Source organism: Eulemur rufifrons, chromosome 16, assembly GCF_041146395.1.
Source record: "Eulemur rufifrons isolate Redbay chromosome 16, OSU_ERuf_1, whole genome shotgun sequence".
In the NCBI taxonomy this organism is placed as follows: domain Eukaryota; kingdom Metazoa; phylum Chordata; class Mammalia; order Primates; family Lemuridae; genus Eulemur; species Eulemur rufifrons.
This window is the reverse complement of record NC_090998.1, coordinates 17,335,826-17,353,945: the sequence shown is the minus strand read 5'-3', so window position 1 is coordinate 17,353,945 and position 18,120 is coordinate 17,335,826. Positions and strand designations below refer to the sequence as shown.

Below are 18,120 nucleotides of genomic sequence, written 5' to 3'. Positions count from 1 at the left end.
TGTATTTATTCTGTTTGGAATTTGTTGAGCTTCTTAGATTCGGAATTTGATATTTTCCTACCAAACAGACATTTTCCGATCGTTATTTCTTCATATTAATTTTCCTCCCTATCTTTCTGCTTTCCTGCTAGCATTTCAATTATCCATATATTATGCTGCTTGTCTCAAAAGTCTCTGAATTCTGGGCTGGGTGAAGTGGCTCACGCTGAAGAACAGGAATTGATAGTAGGAAAATGTGTGCTCTCTTTGATTCTAACTGATGCTATTCACTTCTGTGACGGTGCTTGCTTTTAGTTGTTTGATAAATATAGTTAATCAGAATGAAAAACAGGGATAAGAGCAAAGGTAACTCCATGATAGGCTAGGCTTCCTGGATGTGAGAAGCCTAGTTCTGCTTCTGTATATATGGCTTGCTGTCTTGGTGCTTAGCGTAAGTGGAGCCATGGCAGGCTTCACTAAAGTAAAGGAAAACAAGGCCCCGGGGAGGTAACCGCAAGTTACTTCCTGATAAAGGGCTGGAGAGTCCAGGGGCCCTCCAACCAACTAGGTAGATAAGAAGAGCAAGACATGATCAGGGCATGAACGGCTTGTGCAGGGCGTGTGTTCCCAGTATCACTTGTAACCAAAAACTAGAAGGTATGCAACAACAGCCCCCTCCCCCGTCGGAGACCCTCCTCTTCCCCTGGATGACGTTAACTACAACTGGCGCCAGCACGAAAAGCCCGAAGCTTAGAGTCAACAAACCAGGAGCCAACGCGATCAGCCACTTCTAAAAAAAGGACAAATAAACTAAAGGGGGATGAAGTGCAGACTAACGTGTCATGTGCAGACTAACGTGTCGTGTGCAGACTAGTGTGTCATGTGCAGACTAGTGTGTCATGTGCAGACTAACGTGTCGTGTGCAGACTAACGTGTCGTGTGAAAACTAGCATACAGAAAAGTATAAAAGCTTAACCTTTACCCCAGGGCAGGGTCCTAGTTCGTGTAGAGGCCACTGCGTTGGTGCTCTGGAATTTGGACCCTAGCTCGGGCTAGCCAATAAACTCCTTTGCCTTTTTGCAGCCTCAATGACTCTGCCTCTCTGTTCCTGGGGCCAAGGGGAACCGGATCTAACAACGCCTGTAATCCTAGCACTCTGGGAGGCCGAGGCGGGAGGATCACTCTAGGTCCGGAGTTTGAGACCAGCCTGAGCAAGAGTGAGACCCCGTCTCTACTAAAAAATAGAAAGAAAATTAGCCAGACAACTAAAAATATATATAGAAAAAATTAGCCGGGCATGATGGTGCATTCCTGTAGTCCCAGCTACTCGGGAGGCAGAGGCAGAAGGATTGCTTGAGCCCAGGATTTTGAGGTTGCTGTGAGCTAGGCTGATGCCATGGCACTCTAGCCCGGGCAACAGAACCAGATTCTGTCTTAAAAAAAAAAAATTCTGTGAATTCCTGCTCATTTTTATATAATCCTTGTATTTTTCTCTTCTTTTGTTTGGATAATTTCTATTGTTTTGCTTTCAAGTTTACTGTCATTTCCTATCTGTTGTTAAAAACACACAGTAACTTTTTCATTACAGGTATTAATTACATTTTCAATACTAGAATTGGCATTTTTAAATATAGTTTTTAATTTCCTGCTGAGATCATCATTGGACTAACCATTATGAGCATCGTTTACTTTATCTATTTGCACATACTTTTAATAGCCACTTTGAAGTCCCTAACTGCTAATTCCAACACCTGGATTATCCCCAGTGGTTCTTCCTACTGACAAGATTATTTCCTTGATTATGGACCAAAATTCCACATAATTTATGTGCCTATGCATTTGTTATTGTATGTTGGATATTGTAGATGGCACATTATAAAATGTGATTTAAATTTTTTTTATAAAGTATACAGTTTTTCTCTGGCAGGCATTTGGTCTTGTCAGCCTTGTTTTTATTTTCTGTTAGGGAACATTTATTTTGGTTGGTGTAGCATTCACTTTAGAGCATGATTTTACTCTGAAGACATGGCTTTGTGGAATCTCCTTTGAATACCTGAAGTGCTCAGCTCAGTCTCTTCTTTAGCTTGGCCAAAATTTCTGCACTGTATAACTTCTACTTTTGTGTGGTGAAAACAATGACCACCCAATTCTCAAAGCTGGCAATATCTATAAAGCCTTGCAAACACATCCAAATACTCGGCTAAGAATGTGCAGTAAATCTCCTGCATATTTCTGACCCCTACCCATTGCATAGCCACTTTTTTTCTAGCAGTCTGCTCTGCAAATCACAGCTGCTTCTGCAGCCTGAAACTGCAGTTTCTGCCCCCTCAGCTCAGCAATTCTGTTGCTCAGATTGGGCACCACCAGCCTGTAGGGCAGCAGAAAACTGCCCTCAGGCAAAAACCAGGATGATCTCAGGGCTCGCTTTTCTCAAGGATCTATGTTCTATACTGCCTGTTGTTTCTGAAACCAGCTGCTTCATTTATTTTATCTACCTTTATAGTTGGTTTTAGCTGCAGGGAACATTCAGTACTTAATACATTGTCGTGATCAGAACTAGATTTTCCTAAGATTTATTGCCTTTTAATTCCAATTGGTTGAAGTGCTAACTCTTCTGCTAGTGAACTAGAATTAGGTAGAATTAGGTGTTTCTTTTCCTATGCACTCACCCCATCTGTTATTTTACTGTGTTGTCATTATTTGGTTGCAAGTTAATTCGAGCATTATGCTATTCCTGAATTCAGGTATCATTTGTTTTCTTTTTTGCATTCATTCTGCCTAGCACATCGCAATATATTTTAAGGATTTGATAATAGTTGCTGAGTAAATGAATAATCCTTTTGCCTCATCCTGTAAATTACAGCTGCAATAATGTTTCTTCTTTTTAACTGTTTACTTCTGGGTTTACTTGTGTCTTGACTCTAGCAGAGAAATAAGCAGAGAAATCTTCAAATTTAGAGGAAACTGTGTGGTTACTAAAATGATTGGAAAGCTACTAATGAAACCACTAGAATGAGTTACACAATAATTACTCAATTTCCTACTTTTGGAATGATCTCAACTGGCAGTTGCCTGCCAATAGCATAAATTAGGAGTCTCTTGGTAAAGGAGCCTTTTTACTACCAATAATGATATAAAGTTTCAAATCATTACTGTGTCACTCAAAATATACATGTAATGAGATGTATGTGTGTTTGTATATGCGCTTAACACAATAAAAATAGAAAATATTATCAATTAAACCTTCAACTATGATATTTTTATTCAATAAAATATAAGTACCATAACATTTTATTTAGTTTTGATGAGACTAGAACTTTAAAAATGATATTTTTAAAAATTTATTTCCTTTCAGAAAAGATCATTAGTTCAAGAACATGAAATTTGTGAAAATAAATAATTTTTTTCAAAAGTAATATTAATAGATTTCCCTATATAAGGTTAGTTACTTTCATTACCAAATTAATACAATATGTTATTGAATGATTCTTTCAGATTCATAGTGTTAGATTGACATATACATACCTCTATGTTCCTTGGCCATGTGCTTTCCCACATCCTGGGTAGAAAAGGACCTTTAGAGAGCATCAGAGGAGATTCCCCAATGTTCTGATGTCCACTCCTTGTATGCTCTTCTTTTGGTGTGAAATCAGTCCAGTAGGATGAGTGTGTAGGAGGAATACTACTTTCAAATCCTATATGGTAGTTATAATTTTCATCTTCTAATTCTCTCTGTGGATTAATTTTATCCACACTAGTAGATGATGGAGCCAAAATATTGAATCTAGAATCATCAGTACCATGATATTGTCCCATGGGATTTCCCCAGGAACATTCTTTATTCGGATTTTGAGGTTTTGGTAACACAGAAGGACTAAAACCAATTACTGGTGTTTTCCTCACTTGATGCCAAGAGAGTTCGGGGGTTTTAGAAGTGAATTCGTTCAAGGATTTTTGGTGTGTTTCATCTAATGAATGACTTTTTAAATCCAAGTTTGGGGCAGTGGGTCCAAAAAAGATGTTTGCTTCAATTTCACTCTCAGAGAGTGGAGTTTTGTTACTGATCTCAACTACTAGCTGATCAAAACCCAGACTGACTTGACTAGAAGAAAGGGGCTGATTTATGGAGTGGAATTCGTGGTGTTCATACTGCTTTTCATGTGATTCATCGGGATTTGGATCTGTTTGCCAACAATATGCCATGTTTTTATTTTATGTAACTGAGAGGGTTTACAGCTCTGCTCCGAATATCTCCTTGATGATATTATAAAAGAGGATAGAAATTTTCCTAGAAAAAAACATAAAAGGAAACAAAAAAATATCTAATTAGAAATAAATGAGCTTGCAAGAAAGAAATATGATGAATAAATATAAACAAGTGTTTTGAAGTTTTTTTTTTTTTAACAAGTGAAATAATTCCTTGAGTACTATAAAATTCAATCAGGACTTACAATATTACAAGTCTGGGGAGGGGGTACTAATTTGGATAGATTCATGAAACTCCTGTGATAGAAAAATAAGTCCACATCAATTATGACAAGAATTTCATGGATCTACTAAAGTCAATATTACCCCTTTTGACTCCTTTTCCCACTAAATATCCACTTGTCACTTGAATACAGAGGGGAAATACTGATGTACCCAATCATGTATAAGCATGTCGGCATGGTAACATTTTTTTCTTATTAGATGCACAATCTCTTCTTGATTAGCAACTATTCCATCCCCAGGACCAGTTTCAAATCTTTTCTATGCTCCATAACCAATCATCTTAAAATGGTTGGCTAGACTATTTCCTCTTCTCCCCAAAACTTTTTAAATAATTACTCCCTTATCCACTTCTCAAACACTACTCCTTTTAAGTTCATCAATAAGCTTCAGGTCAGTAAATTCAACTGACATTTTTCAGTCTCTTTTTGAAATTACATCTTCACAGCTTTTGATGTCATTCACCATTCTTACTTTAACATTTCTTGTTTCCTAACTTTGGCTTTCTATGACACTGTGCTGCCTGAGTTTTTCCTTGTTTGCTTTTCCTCAAACACTCTTTTGCCTATTACTCACTTTCCACCTTATTCTTATCAGAGCTTATTTTCGTCTCAATTTTTCTCTCATTGTAAGTTATTTCACACCTCCTGTGGCTTAAATTACCTTCAATTTGTCAATGACTCCAATTTAGACCACTCTTCTTATTACTTAGTCAATATCCCCACTTGGATTTTTTTTTTAAATCTTCAACTGAAAGTCCAGAACTTAAATCATAATTCATCCAAGAACCTACTCCTATTCCAGTCTTCTCTGTAGCAAAAAAATCCACTCAGTTGCTCAAACCAGAAACCAGGGTTTGATCCTTGGAACATCTGCAACTTTATTTTTCTATATCCAATAAACCACCTGTCCTTGTAGGGTATACGACAAATATACCTGGAATCTATCTTCTTTCTGTCTACCATTGCCACAATCCTAGTTTAAAGCTTTCATCTTCTCACCTGAAATGTGCTGTCTCTGAGACTGCTTCTACATTTTCTGCAATCCATTCTTGTGCCCTATACAATAATCCATTTTTTTCCTACAATGTAATGTTATATTTAAGACACTCACCAAATGTCTCTCCTGGTTAGAGATTTTCAGTGGTTTCCTACTGTCTCAGGATGATGTTTATAATTCTCAGGTGACTTGGGAGTTCCTCCATGACCTGGCGCTGCATACCCTCTGGGCTCACCTTGTGCTACTCAATTTCATTCTCTGCTCTTCATCATCCTGGCTTTCTCTTGGCTCCTCAGAAGGACTTGTTTTTTCATACTTGACAGCATTTTCCCAGGGTATGAGTCTGGACACTAATCTTACTTCTTGTCTTGCTAATTCTTTCTCATTATTCAGAATTTAGTAGAAATATTACTTCTTAAAAGAATCTTCTTCTGAGTGCCCAGACTAGGATAAACTACTCTATATTTTCTACACTTTATAGTTCTCATTGGCACTAATATCACACTTGTAATTACATATGTAACATTTCTCTTTTCCATTAGATCATCAGACCGTATTATTTTTTCTTACTCATAACTCAATACCTAGTACTTTGCTTTACTCAGAGTAGATGCTCATTTGTATTTGTTGAACAAATGATTTATTAAACTTTAAAAAACTATACTTGAGTTATGAGAAAATGACATTGAGAAGTATTTGTATCACTTTCATGTATGTTAACGCTCTTAACAATTATGTGTGTGTATGTTAAAGACAAAAACAATTTTTAAAGGATAATTATGATAATGAGTATCAAATACAATTCTCTATCAATCTTTTTTTTGCAATGGCGTTTGATATTTATTATATTGGCATTAAAGATTGTTAAAAATTCATAATCATCTAAGGAATAAATGAATTAGATTTATTATACTTTATATATTCAGCCAAGAAACTGAACTGCTAGATTTGGGAAAGATTTTCAAGAGATGCATGTAAAAGGTGTATAGAATGAAGTGTTAACCTGAAAATGAATCTTAAAATATTATTTAAACCATTCTAATAAGTCATGAGTCATATAGATATATTATTTTCTAGCCAAAATCACTTTCTCAGGAATTGTCAATTTTTTATCTCCACTTTTGTGGTGAAAGGTGTGTTTCATTAAAGCAAATTATACTCCTTCAACTTTCTGTCATGGAACTCAGAATTTGTCAGCAGGTGTGACTGAACTTTGACAACCAGACCTAATATTCTGTTCCAGTCTTTCTTAGCCTGACTTGCTGCTTCTTAGTTTATTATGGCACATGTAGCTATATTAAAGTGAATTTTATAAGTTTTTATTTTCTCAAACATTTTATAGAGCCACAGGGTGGTCTTTAAATAAGGTACTAATGGTTTGATGCCAAAATTAAAGGTGCTTTTAGGCCATACCACCTTGTTATTGTTAATAATGATAATAATTATGATGTATAACATTTTTTGAGCACCTACTCTGTGCTAATGCTTTATATACATGCACATGTTTACATGTGTTAATCTACAAGGGCTGTCTGGAAAGTATTCAGCCATGTAACCATTCTTATTATGTTAACAATGGCTGGATACTTTCTGCATAGCCCTTGCATTTATTATATTTATTTATCTTACTTCAACTTGTCAGATACGTAATATGACCACCACTGAACAAATGAAAAAAACTGAGCCAAAAAAAAGGTGAACTAACCTACCTAAGGTCTGAGCTTATGTTCAAAGATTTGTTTTAAACAAGGATTAAATGGGCACATGGGTTGAACATGCCACACTAATATGCTATCTAGAGCATGCCTGGGTTTAGGCACTGAAGCATAGCATTAACTCAACTCAAAATATCTTCCCTGAAAAGGGTTAAACATCTTTTAATTTTTATTAAAAACAATACTTTTTCAAGTATTTCTCACAGAAAACTTGAAAAAGGTTAGAAGTTTCTCTGAAAAATCTCATTATCATGAGATCAGGAGATACAGGAGAATGAGAAATTCTTTTCCATACTGAAAATGTAATAAAAACAAAGCCTCCTCCAGATCCATTGTTTCAATATTAAATGTGGTGATTTTAAGGAATTTCTCATAATTTTAAATCTCCTTTTTATCATCATAATTTAGAAGCTAGAATATTTCTTCATTTATAAGCAAAAAAATAAAAATGTTACTTAGTGCCAGCCAGTAAATGTCTGCATTCTACATTATAAAGTAATGTATAAAATAATTAAAAGTAAAATGCTTTGAAGGAAAACTGCACATGTAGTTTAACAACAATTATGGTATATTAGAGAGGGCATGGCTATTAGTCTCTGATTTAAGTAAGACTTCACGGAAGTATGGAAAATATATGTGGTAGGCAAAATTATGACCCCTCAAATATTCTCATGTTTTAATTCCTGAAACTTGTAAGTATGTTAAATTACATGGCAAGGAGGATTTAAGGTTGCAGGTGAAATTATTTCCTAATCAGCTGACCTTAAAATGGGAGGATTATCTGGGTGAGCCTAGTGTAATTTAGAGGGTCTTAAAGAGTGGAAGAAGGAGGCAGAAGAGATTAGAATGATGTGATGTGAGAAGGCCTGAACTACTTTGGCTGGCTTTAAAGATGGAGAAAGGGGATGCAAGGCAAGAAATGAGGAAAATCTCTAGAAGCTGGAAAGGGCAAGGGAACTGAGTCTTCCCTGGAACCTCCAAAAAGGAATATAGCCCTTATGATATCTTGATTTTAGCACAGAAAGCCCCATGTTGGATTTCTAGCTTATAGAACTGAAAAATAACAGATTTCTTTTGTTTTTAAGCCACTAAGTTTGTGACAATTTGTTAGATCAGCAATAGAAAATGAATACAATGTACAAAATGGAAACTGCTTCATAAATTGATTGGAAAATTAGGAACTAGAAGAAGTATATGAGACCAGACAAAATCCAGCCTTCTATTATTAGCTGGAAAGCTCAATTAAATCCAAAAGGAAATATTTAAAAGATGTTATCTATAATGACAACTCCTGAGTATACTACAGTTGGTTATAATCTTCTATCCAGATCAACCTACAGGAGGTCAGTTTCCATGGAGGATTAATTACTCATCTGGCTTCAAAGGTAAAGTACAGACAAAATGTAGGCATCTGTCAGAAAAAAGAGAGGCCCTGCCAGCTGCTTCTGCTTTCTAAATCTACGAAGTTGTAAATATCATCCAAGTAGTTCCAGTGTTCAGAATCAGAACAAAAATATTTCTTTACAAAAGAACGACAACTAAAAAGAAGTTTTCTGAAAATGTCTGTACCTGATCCCAAAAGTTCTGGCTACATTGGAAGGTATATCTACAGAGCGGCATGAGAGGGGGATAAAAGGAACAAATTGTGAGATTGAAGAAAAATGGTATTTATGTCAGATAACAAATTTTAGACATAGAATATTTACCAGTTTTTTAAATATGTATAAATGCCAAAGGAGATAAAGATTGTGCCAACACATGACATGTTGAAGCCTAATCATGCTAAACCATCTGAATTTTCAGTAACGTGGAGGCAAGTCTATAACTAAGGCAGCTAACCTGAATGCTGAGAAGACTGAGCTGGAAGGATGGTCTCAGATTCCCACGTCTCTCTTCATCGGCTGAGTCAATGGTATGTATCATGCAGGCACACACATAGACACTCACATTTTAGCTAATTATAAACCTGATCTTTCTCAGCTCAATTTGCTGTATGAATACAGAGAAGACAACAACCACATACATATATTTGTCTTTTTATTATTTACATTACCTCATTTTTTCTATTTCTAATTTGGAATTGAGAGATAAGATTAAACATTTTATCATTTTCATAAGCTCTGATTTTATTTTCACCTAAGTGAAGGTAAGAGATACTTGGGGAAAACATTAATCTCCAATCTCCATCAGCTGACCTTCTACGTGAACAACTGACATTTTCTTAATCACCTAATAAACCTGTAGACCCTCACCTCCCATTAGGCTGCCCAAACTTCTTGCATATGGAAAGTTTGAAGCTGTCACCTATTCTTATTTTTGAGAGATGTTGTCTTGAATAAATCAATTCATTTATTCACATATTTATTATGCATTTGCACATTGTTTATTCAGTAACTGTTTTTAAGTATGTTATGTCAAGCACTGTGCAAAGCACTGGGAATACAAAAATGATAAAATACATCTCCTGCCCTCAAGTGGTGCATAGACACAAACTTTTAATACAGTACAATATGAGAATTATTTTAATAGACACACCCTGGCTCCATTTTGTTTGGGGAATTTCATATAGAATATGATTAAGCTTATTTTGCCTTAGGAAAATCAGAAGTAAAATTCATGAAGAATATATTTAAGGTTTATGTATTTTATATATTACATATATTTTTGCTTAGAATGTGTAATATATCAGAGATAATTTCATGCAAGCCTTTGAGACCCACTATCAAGAATGTGTTGGGCTGGGCGCGGTGGCTCATGCCTGTAATCCTAGCACTCTGGGAGGCCGAGGTGGGCGGATCGTTTGAGCTCAGGAGTTCGAGACCAGCCTGAGCAAGAGCGAGACCCCATCTCTACTAAAAATAGAAAGAAATTAGCTGGACAGCTAAAAATATATATAGAAAAAATTAGCCGGGCATGGTGGTGCATGCCTGTAGTCCCAGCTACTCAGGAGGCTGAGACAGGAGGATCCCTTGAGCTCAGGAGTTTGAGGTTGCTGTGAGCTAGGCTGATGCCGCGGCACTCACTCTAGCCTGGGCAACAGAGTGAGACTCTGTCAAAAAAAAAAAAAAAAGAATGCGTTGATTCCTAAATATCCTTAAATATAATAAAGCAGTCGAAGCAGCCATTCATTCAATGCCTCTGAGTGTGTCTTAGAGGACATAAGACAATGAAAAGTCAGCTTCCAGCTCTGACCTAACAGTTTTGGGGGAAATGACTTAGTGGAAACGAAACCTGCCTCGGAGAAGACCTGGGGAGTTGGGGAGCACAATGCAGACCCCATGGGAGGAAGCCCACAGACTCAATGCTGACAGCCCTCGAAATATCACACTTGGTGGGGGCTATGTTGTGCATAAGCACAACATAGTGGTATTGGGAGGAACTAATAATGCTTTCCCTATTGCCAGACAAATCCACCCTGAAAAGAATTCCAGGAAAGTGAGAACTTTCAAGTGATCAGAAGCAGTTGTGACTGCTGTCTTCTTTGTCTGCTGTAGTCAGTATGTAGGTCCTCTTCCCTTCCCTATGTTTCGTGCTATTGAGTGTTCTATTAGTAATGAATGAGTTAGATAATTATTTTCAATAATTTATTTGGTGCTCAGAGAAATCTTTTACATGAAAGCTACAAGCAACAGCATTAGGCAAAGAAAATTGCAGTTTGTCAAAGTATGTTGGATAAGGTTTCAAAACTAGAATATACCTAAATTAACTAGAAGGCAGAGTAGCAGTTTTCCTGGCAAGTTTGAGAAAAGGGAGAGGAGGACTTTAAATTGTTTTCCAGAAAGAAGATACTGATTTTGCAAAGTCAATGTGAAAAATAAGAAGACAAAAAAAAAAAACAAAAAAAAACAGGAGTTGGAAAAAGAGATGAAGAAGATGTAAATTATGGAAGGAGAAAGATAAAGGGAATAAAAAAAGGTGAAGACACTTTGTTCCTAACAAAGTACTAAGTTCTGAGTTAACGGCAGTGAAAAAGACCAACATGTTCTCATGACCTAATGGGAAAGAGAATCGTTATCAGATTTTTTGGCATCAACACCTTGTGCCCAAAGAAAATGAAGTGACATGTTTAAGATCTCAGGGAAAGAAAATTGAACCAAGGACCTAAACTGATTTCCAAATAAAAATTTCCCGAACTGTTATGACCATGCAAGAACTCAGGAAACATTGTTTTTATGGAGTATTCATTAATAAACTACTGGAGAATAACCTTCAGACCATTAAAAAAACATAAAGACGGCTGGTGAGAATTAAATATGCACATATTTTCTTAGATAACTCAGATAGATGAGGGATAGATTGAAGACAGTTTAATATGGCTATCTGCACTGACAATATAGATACAGTTCAACTTTAATAAAAGGTGGGGGAAATGAAAACAACATAAATAATTTTTTTAAAATCTCTTCTTATTAATAATATGGGTGATTTTATTAGCATTGTTATCCTCATAATATTTTGTGTATAATGCAGTATTTTAAAAATCAGTAATTCCAGCATCCCCAGTACCCTTGAGGACCAGTATTCTCTATAGTACAGATTAGAATTGAAAGTGTCAGGATAAACTCATGAGTTTTAAAAAAATCTATCTATCTATCTATCTGCCTATCTATCTAATGTCTATCACTTCTCATAACTGTTCCTGGAAAAGACCTAGAAATAATGCCCATCACAGTAGCAATGAGCATCCCTAACATCCAGATTGTGATATTGAAATACACCTTCCCACTAAAAAAAACAGGGTTGCTTGAAGGACCACTTGATTTCAGGTCTGGGGCAGACAGTGTATAAGATGAGCTGGAATATCCTGTTACTCTAGTTAGTAAGGAAGATATCAAGAAATACAAGGGCACATCACTAGGACCTGAGAGCTAACTTGAAGAGGCTCTTACTGGCCAAAAAGTATGATAACTGAAACATATTAAAACATATCAAATATATTTAAGTTCATGAATGACACTTATTTGTGCACAACTAATTAATTGTCTTTGTATAATGCAGGGTTAATAAATCATACAATCAAACATTTATTTTGTCTTTTTTATACAAAATAGTTACTGAGTAACTAAGTAATAGATGAGTCAAAGTCTCGCTTTGTAGAAGAGAAATAAATAAAAGAAGAAAGCGATGAAATTGGATTATCAATATTTTACAATAACGAATGAATTATGAAAACTAGGCATCAATCATTGATGACTGCTAACATCACAAAAATAGAGGAAGCCAGAAATTTTGTGCTTTATGATAAAGAATTCAAAACTACTATGAGGAAGTCTTTCCGAAAAATCAAACCTGAATCTATCTGAGTAAGCCTCTAGATCCAATTGCCAATGCATGGGAAATACGGAGGGCAGAGGAACATGTTAAACTAAATCAAGTGGAAATCTGTGCAGGAAAAACAATCTAGTTTCTTCAACAAATAAATTGCTAGGAAAAAAAAAAAAAGAAATGGAGAAGAAATACACTAATTGTAAAAGACTATAAAAAATACCTACTTCCCAACCCCTTCATCCCTCAAAATAAGGGAAAACAAAGCCATACACTTCATGGATACACACATGGTTGATGAAATTATATAGAGAAGTACAGAAGTGATATCACAAGGGTATTTACCCTTGGGAGAGGGAGTGCATTGTGCTGGGGCTACAAGGAGGGCTTTTTGGGTGGCAGGGAAAGTTTATTTCCTGACATAGGGGGCTGGTTACAAGGTTGTTCAATTTGTAATAGTACATTAAGCTGTACATTTGCTTTAGTTGCTAATGTCATAAATTTTTTAAAAAATATGAGGTAGTGTGATTTGTTGGAAATACAGAACTTAAGGATTTCTATATAATCTAAATGAAGAGGAAGTAATTATACATATGGGCCTTGAAATCAGGAGATATGTAGGACTGTCCGGAAAGTATCCAGCCATGTAACCATTCTCATTATATTAACCATGCATGGCTGATACTTTCCGGACAGCCCTCATATCTTGTGGTTGAACTTGTGAGATTTTTTTAAACTGAATTTGAAAAGAGATATAATCAGTCTGAGAATAAAATATCAGTATAGAAGAAAACTGATACTTAATGGATGGACCCCAAGAGGAAAAGTACAGAACAGTCTGAGAGACAGGAAGAAAACTATAAGCCACGGTCACCTCATTTTATCTACTTGTAGTTCTTATAAAAGGGAAAAAAGGGAAAAGCAAGCTGCTGCCTTTTAAGGTCCCAACTGGGGAATTGCACATATCACGTCTGCTCCCAGCCCGTAACCAACCACAAGGAAGGCTGGGGAATGTGGTCTCTCATTGTGTTGCCATGGAGCCAGAAAAAAATGTGAGCATTCTGTTACTGAAAGAAAGAAATGATCTTAGGACAATCATGATGGAATGGCATTGAAGTTCTCTGGGAGGGCAAAATGAAGATGCTAAACCAGGTGCAATTTGGAGCAAAGTCTCTAACAGAGGTGGAGGCACAAGGTCAATGGACATCAGCAGGTAGAAGGGACATAGGGTAGGAGAATAAGATGTCCTGGGACTGTAAGGAGTGGAATGTTATACAGTGTTGAAAACGAATGACCTGGAAGGCAATGGCCTTTAGAAGAATGTTGGCCTTACCTCCTGTTCCTTGGTATGTGGGTCATGGGAGAATGAACAGCTTCCACTGGAGAGTAGCAAAGGAGCAGAGTCATAGGGGGAGCCAAGTTTCCTGCGGAAAAAGGAGGTGAAGGAGAGCTGAGAAATCAGCAAAACATACTGCATAGATGAAATCTCAGCTAGCAAAAGTGCCTCCCACTATATATTTTACAAGTTGGGATTCTGTCACCTTCTTGCTTTGACAGGATACAGAATACAAAACATCAGTTAGTAGACTCAGCTGTAGTTCTTAAAATTATATTTTTAATTTAATGTAAATATTTTTTAAAAAAATTTATATTTTCTAATAATAGAAAAAGTTGGTATGTTTCTATATAACAACTTCAGGCACATGAAAGTTACATTTTTAGAATATGACACTATTCCTTAAGAGGATTTATATTTATAAAACATTATATATACTTTAATTATAAACTACCAGCAATAGATTGTTCTCTGTTATTTTAAATTGCCTAGAATTAGAGTAAAACCACAGACAATCAGATCCAATTTTATAGGATCCTAGTTCAAAATCATTTGGACTCCTTTAACTAAGTTTTACCCCACCCAGGAACTAAGCCCTTAAATATTTTCTTGGAAAACCATAATAATCCTTGGGCTACATTTAGTGTTAGTCCCAGCTCTCAACAGAATTCTATGAAACTAAAGCAGAATTTCAGCACCGTCTACCCTAAGGTAATAGGGTTAATGGAAAAAAACAAAAGATGGGCTCAAGAGAGTCTCTACTCTTCATTAATAGCTGTACAACTTTGAGTAAAATAATTAACATTCCTCAATATCAAATTCATTATTAATAAAAATAGAGATGCTAATAACTACCTTCCATAAGAGTTAATAAGTACTGTATAATGGTAACTTGGCAGTGTCTGACAAATAGTAGACCATCATCATTTTATAATTGCTATTCTAATATATCCTCCAATACATGTTTTCATCCATTTTGCCATTTTTAACTAAATATAAAAGGATGTGTATTATCATTTTTATTTCCATCTAGCTTAAGCTTTATTGTTAAATGCTGTTATATCTTAGCAAAATTTTCCATGCATGTAAAAGGTTATCCTTATTTTTGTAAATATTTGCATGAGAATGGAACATGTAGCAGAAACAAATAATTCAATAACAGTTTCTTCTTTGAGGAACTGTAATATTGATCTGAAGCCAAAGTGGTAAATAGCTTTATCTCATAAATGAAATCTCATTACATGGTGTGGCTTCCCAGGAAATGGTTTGAGAAGAATTGTATGGCAGAGAAAAACTTTGGGTGAGATAATGCTCCAATACCGCTTTCTGCACAGGTGCAGGAGAGGGGACAGAAGGTGTACACATGACATGGCATCGATCACTGTTCTAGTGAATAGAAACATGTCCATATTTTCCAACAAATTAATCTAAATTTATAGATGAATTAATTATTCAAATATCAAAAATATGAAGAGATACCTATTTAATAATATTTAATATTAACATAACTGTTAGCCTGAGATATAGGTTCTCAAGAAATCTAAGTTTCAACTGAATTTGAATTTGATTTAGAGAGAGATCCTAGAAATTTTTAAAAAGCCAAATGTAGGTAAAACCAATAATAATGTGAGTATATGGATAATTTTAATGCTTCTAAGACCATTTTTACTTTACCAACACACACAATAATATATAGGAGAGGGAATTCCTTTTAAAAAATATGGCTGATATATACTGTTTGAATAGTCACATTTTATTTTCACTATTTAAAACAAGCATCTGAAAGGAATATGTCATGATTCACTGCATAGGATATACAACAGTAGGAATTCATCTAAAACTCAACATAGTATAAGACTTAAACAAATTAGTACGGAAATTTTGAGTGGAATAACAGATAGATAGACAAATTCAGAAAACTTTAAAACAACCTGAAAAAGCTTATAAATATAAAAATGAAAGTGGGTCATACAGACTGTGATTTTAGTAAATGATATTCCTAATGATATCCCTAATCTTTGATTAATAGTAAAAATAAAAATCAAGGTTCTTAAAATCAATTCAGTTGGCTTGCTGTAAAATGACATCTGGGTGGTAATATGTAACTTAAAAAGTTAAGCCAATATTTTATAAAATGAAAAAAACAAACAAAATCCATTTATAGTATAACATTACCAGCCACAAAGACTCAAAACCATTGAGTCAACCATATGTAAGTCAAAGAAGATTAAGCAGTAATTCGAGGAAAATAAAAAACACACACATGTACTGGCTGGCTCTTGCTTCATATCTAAGGGGGAATAAATCTGCCAGCTTGAAAAACAGTAAGATGTCTCATTTCCCTGCTACTGCCTGATTGGGAGATGTAGGGTTTGATCAATTCTCTTTCTATCCCCAAAAGGATATCCGTTGCTGTGCTGCACTGCAATACCTTCCAGTAGCAACCAGGGCCACTTCACCACCTCCTCTTTCTACATGTTTTCTAAGACTAAAATTTGCATTAATGCAAAATGCCCAGAGTTTATGGTGGTTATGCATTTGGTTTGCTGCATGTGGGAATGGGATGTGAGATAAGAAAGTACCATGATAAAGTGCAAAAACACTTTTCTGGCAAAAGAAGAACTATATATTGGTTAGAATTACCTGAAATATCTATACCTTCTCAAAGTAGTCAACCGGATAACAAAACTAATAGAGATGAAATCCAGAATTTAGAGAAATTAAGTGAATGGTACTGACTAGAAATTAGATGAAGTCTGTTCACATTTACCACCCTCCTAGGTGAAAATCTGAAAACATGTTCTAATGGTAACCAGGTAAACAATGAGAGGACCCAGAATGAGTGGCAGACATTATGAGTAATCAGTGCAGAGAATCTCATTTCCAAAGGATGAGTAATTGGAAAACAATACTAATACATAATAGATATGATAATGTTCTTCAAAAAATAAAATGAGTATTTAACTACCAGGACATAAATGAATATATTACTTCTGAAAAATATATGCTATATATACCTAAGCAAATGTTATAAAAACAGTATTTATATGTTATTTATAAAATTAAGAAACCATACACTATATTAAATAAGATATAAAATAAAATACAAAATAATATAACAATAAAATGAAAAAATAAATATACAGAGGAAATTGGATGAGATGGAGATGTCAATAAAATGGAGCTTAATAAGATATTGAGATGTGAAGAAACAGAAAATGCAGTCACATATTTAAAATATTCATTAAAAGCAGAATTAATACAGCAGAAAACTAAATTTTGAAATAAAATCAAGAAACACTATGAACAGAGGAAATGGAACAAGTGATAGAAATGAATGAGATGTAATATTATCATTGTAATATTCAGAGAAGGGAGACCTATCTCTGTATTATGGAAATCCTAAAAACAAATCAGAAAAAGTAGAAACAAGAAACATTGAAGACAGCAAAAAAGGAAACTCTGAGTATGCATCTCTGCATACATATATGACACACACCAACCAGAAAAGTAGGTAAATTATTTTATTTCAAAAATAAAGCATTTATCAATCAAAAAGAAGAAGCAGAAGGAGAAGCAGAGGAAGCAGCAGCAGCAAGATGGCTGACCGGAGACACCACCAGCCAGAGCATCTCTGTAAGAAGCTTTAGATAAAAGAGAAAAAACAAGCAGACAGACAAACATAGATCGGAAGAGGGTCTGAAAGAAGACTGCCTGAACCTACAGCAGACTCCACGGGAAGAGGTTGCCAAGGAGAACTGTAAGGACAAAGGCATCAGTGAAGATTAAGCCCCAACAGGTGCAGAGACCAGCGAGAAGAGTAGGTGGATGGGTTAACTTCTCCCTCCCTCGAATGGTGGACTGTTGGTGGGCTCCCAAGCTGCTGGAGAGACCATCTGCAGACACAAACCCAGAGACTGCTGCCACCAGTAAGCAGAGAGCTCCTTGAGAACAGGGCACCAGGCTCCCAGCACCCCCAGGGCACCTCCCTCCCCACAGATCCGAGCCGGTTGGCAGGTGCCATATTGCTTCTCTACCCATAGGTGAGTTTGTTCTCCCCAGGGGGCCTCAACCCCTCAGGTTCTGTCTTGCTTATCTCCACACAGACATTTCTCAACTTTGGCCCAGACTGCAGGAGCCACAGGGGTCCAGTGGGTCCCAGGTGATCTGTGTGACTCCAGAGCCTCATCATTCTGGGTGGACTGCCTTCTGGAGAGAGGGTTGGAGATGTCCAGGGGGTGAACTTTCCTCCACCTAGATTCTTTTTCACCCCGTCTCCTCCCTCACTCATGACTGCCAAGAGAGACAACTGAGCCACCATATGGAAGCTTCCACAGG

The 18,120-nt window shown here is 35.9% G+C and overlaps 1 protein-coding gene across 6 annotated transcripts in view; it reads right to left on the bottom strand.

Annotated features, from left to right (window-relative positions):
• PIK3C2G (phosphatidylinositol-4-phosphate 3-kinase catalytic subunit type 2 gamma) overlaps positions 1-18,120 on the bottom strand; it is a 372,544-nt gene that overhangs the window by 329,197 nt on the left and 25,227 nt on the right. For 3 of the 6 annotated variants that reach the window (XM_069491534.1, XM_069491537.1, XM_069491535.1), the window contains exons 2-3: positions 13,780-13,870; positions 3,505-4,267 (exon numbers count right to left, since the gene is read on the bottom strand). In XM_069491534.1, coding sequence (XP_069347635.1) covers positions 3,505-4,182 — 678 coding nt within the window. In that variant the 5' untranslated portion in view covers positions 4,183-4,267; positions 13,780-13,870. The remainder of the gene's footprint in view (positions 1-3,504; positions 4,268-13,779; positions 13,871-18,120) is intronic. The other 3 variants (XM_069491533.1, XM_069491536.1, XM_069491538.1) reach the window with 1 other exon arrangement.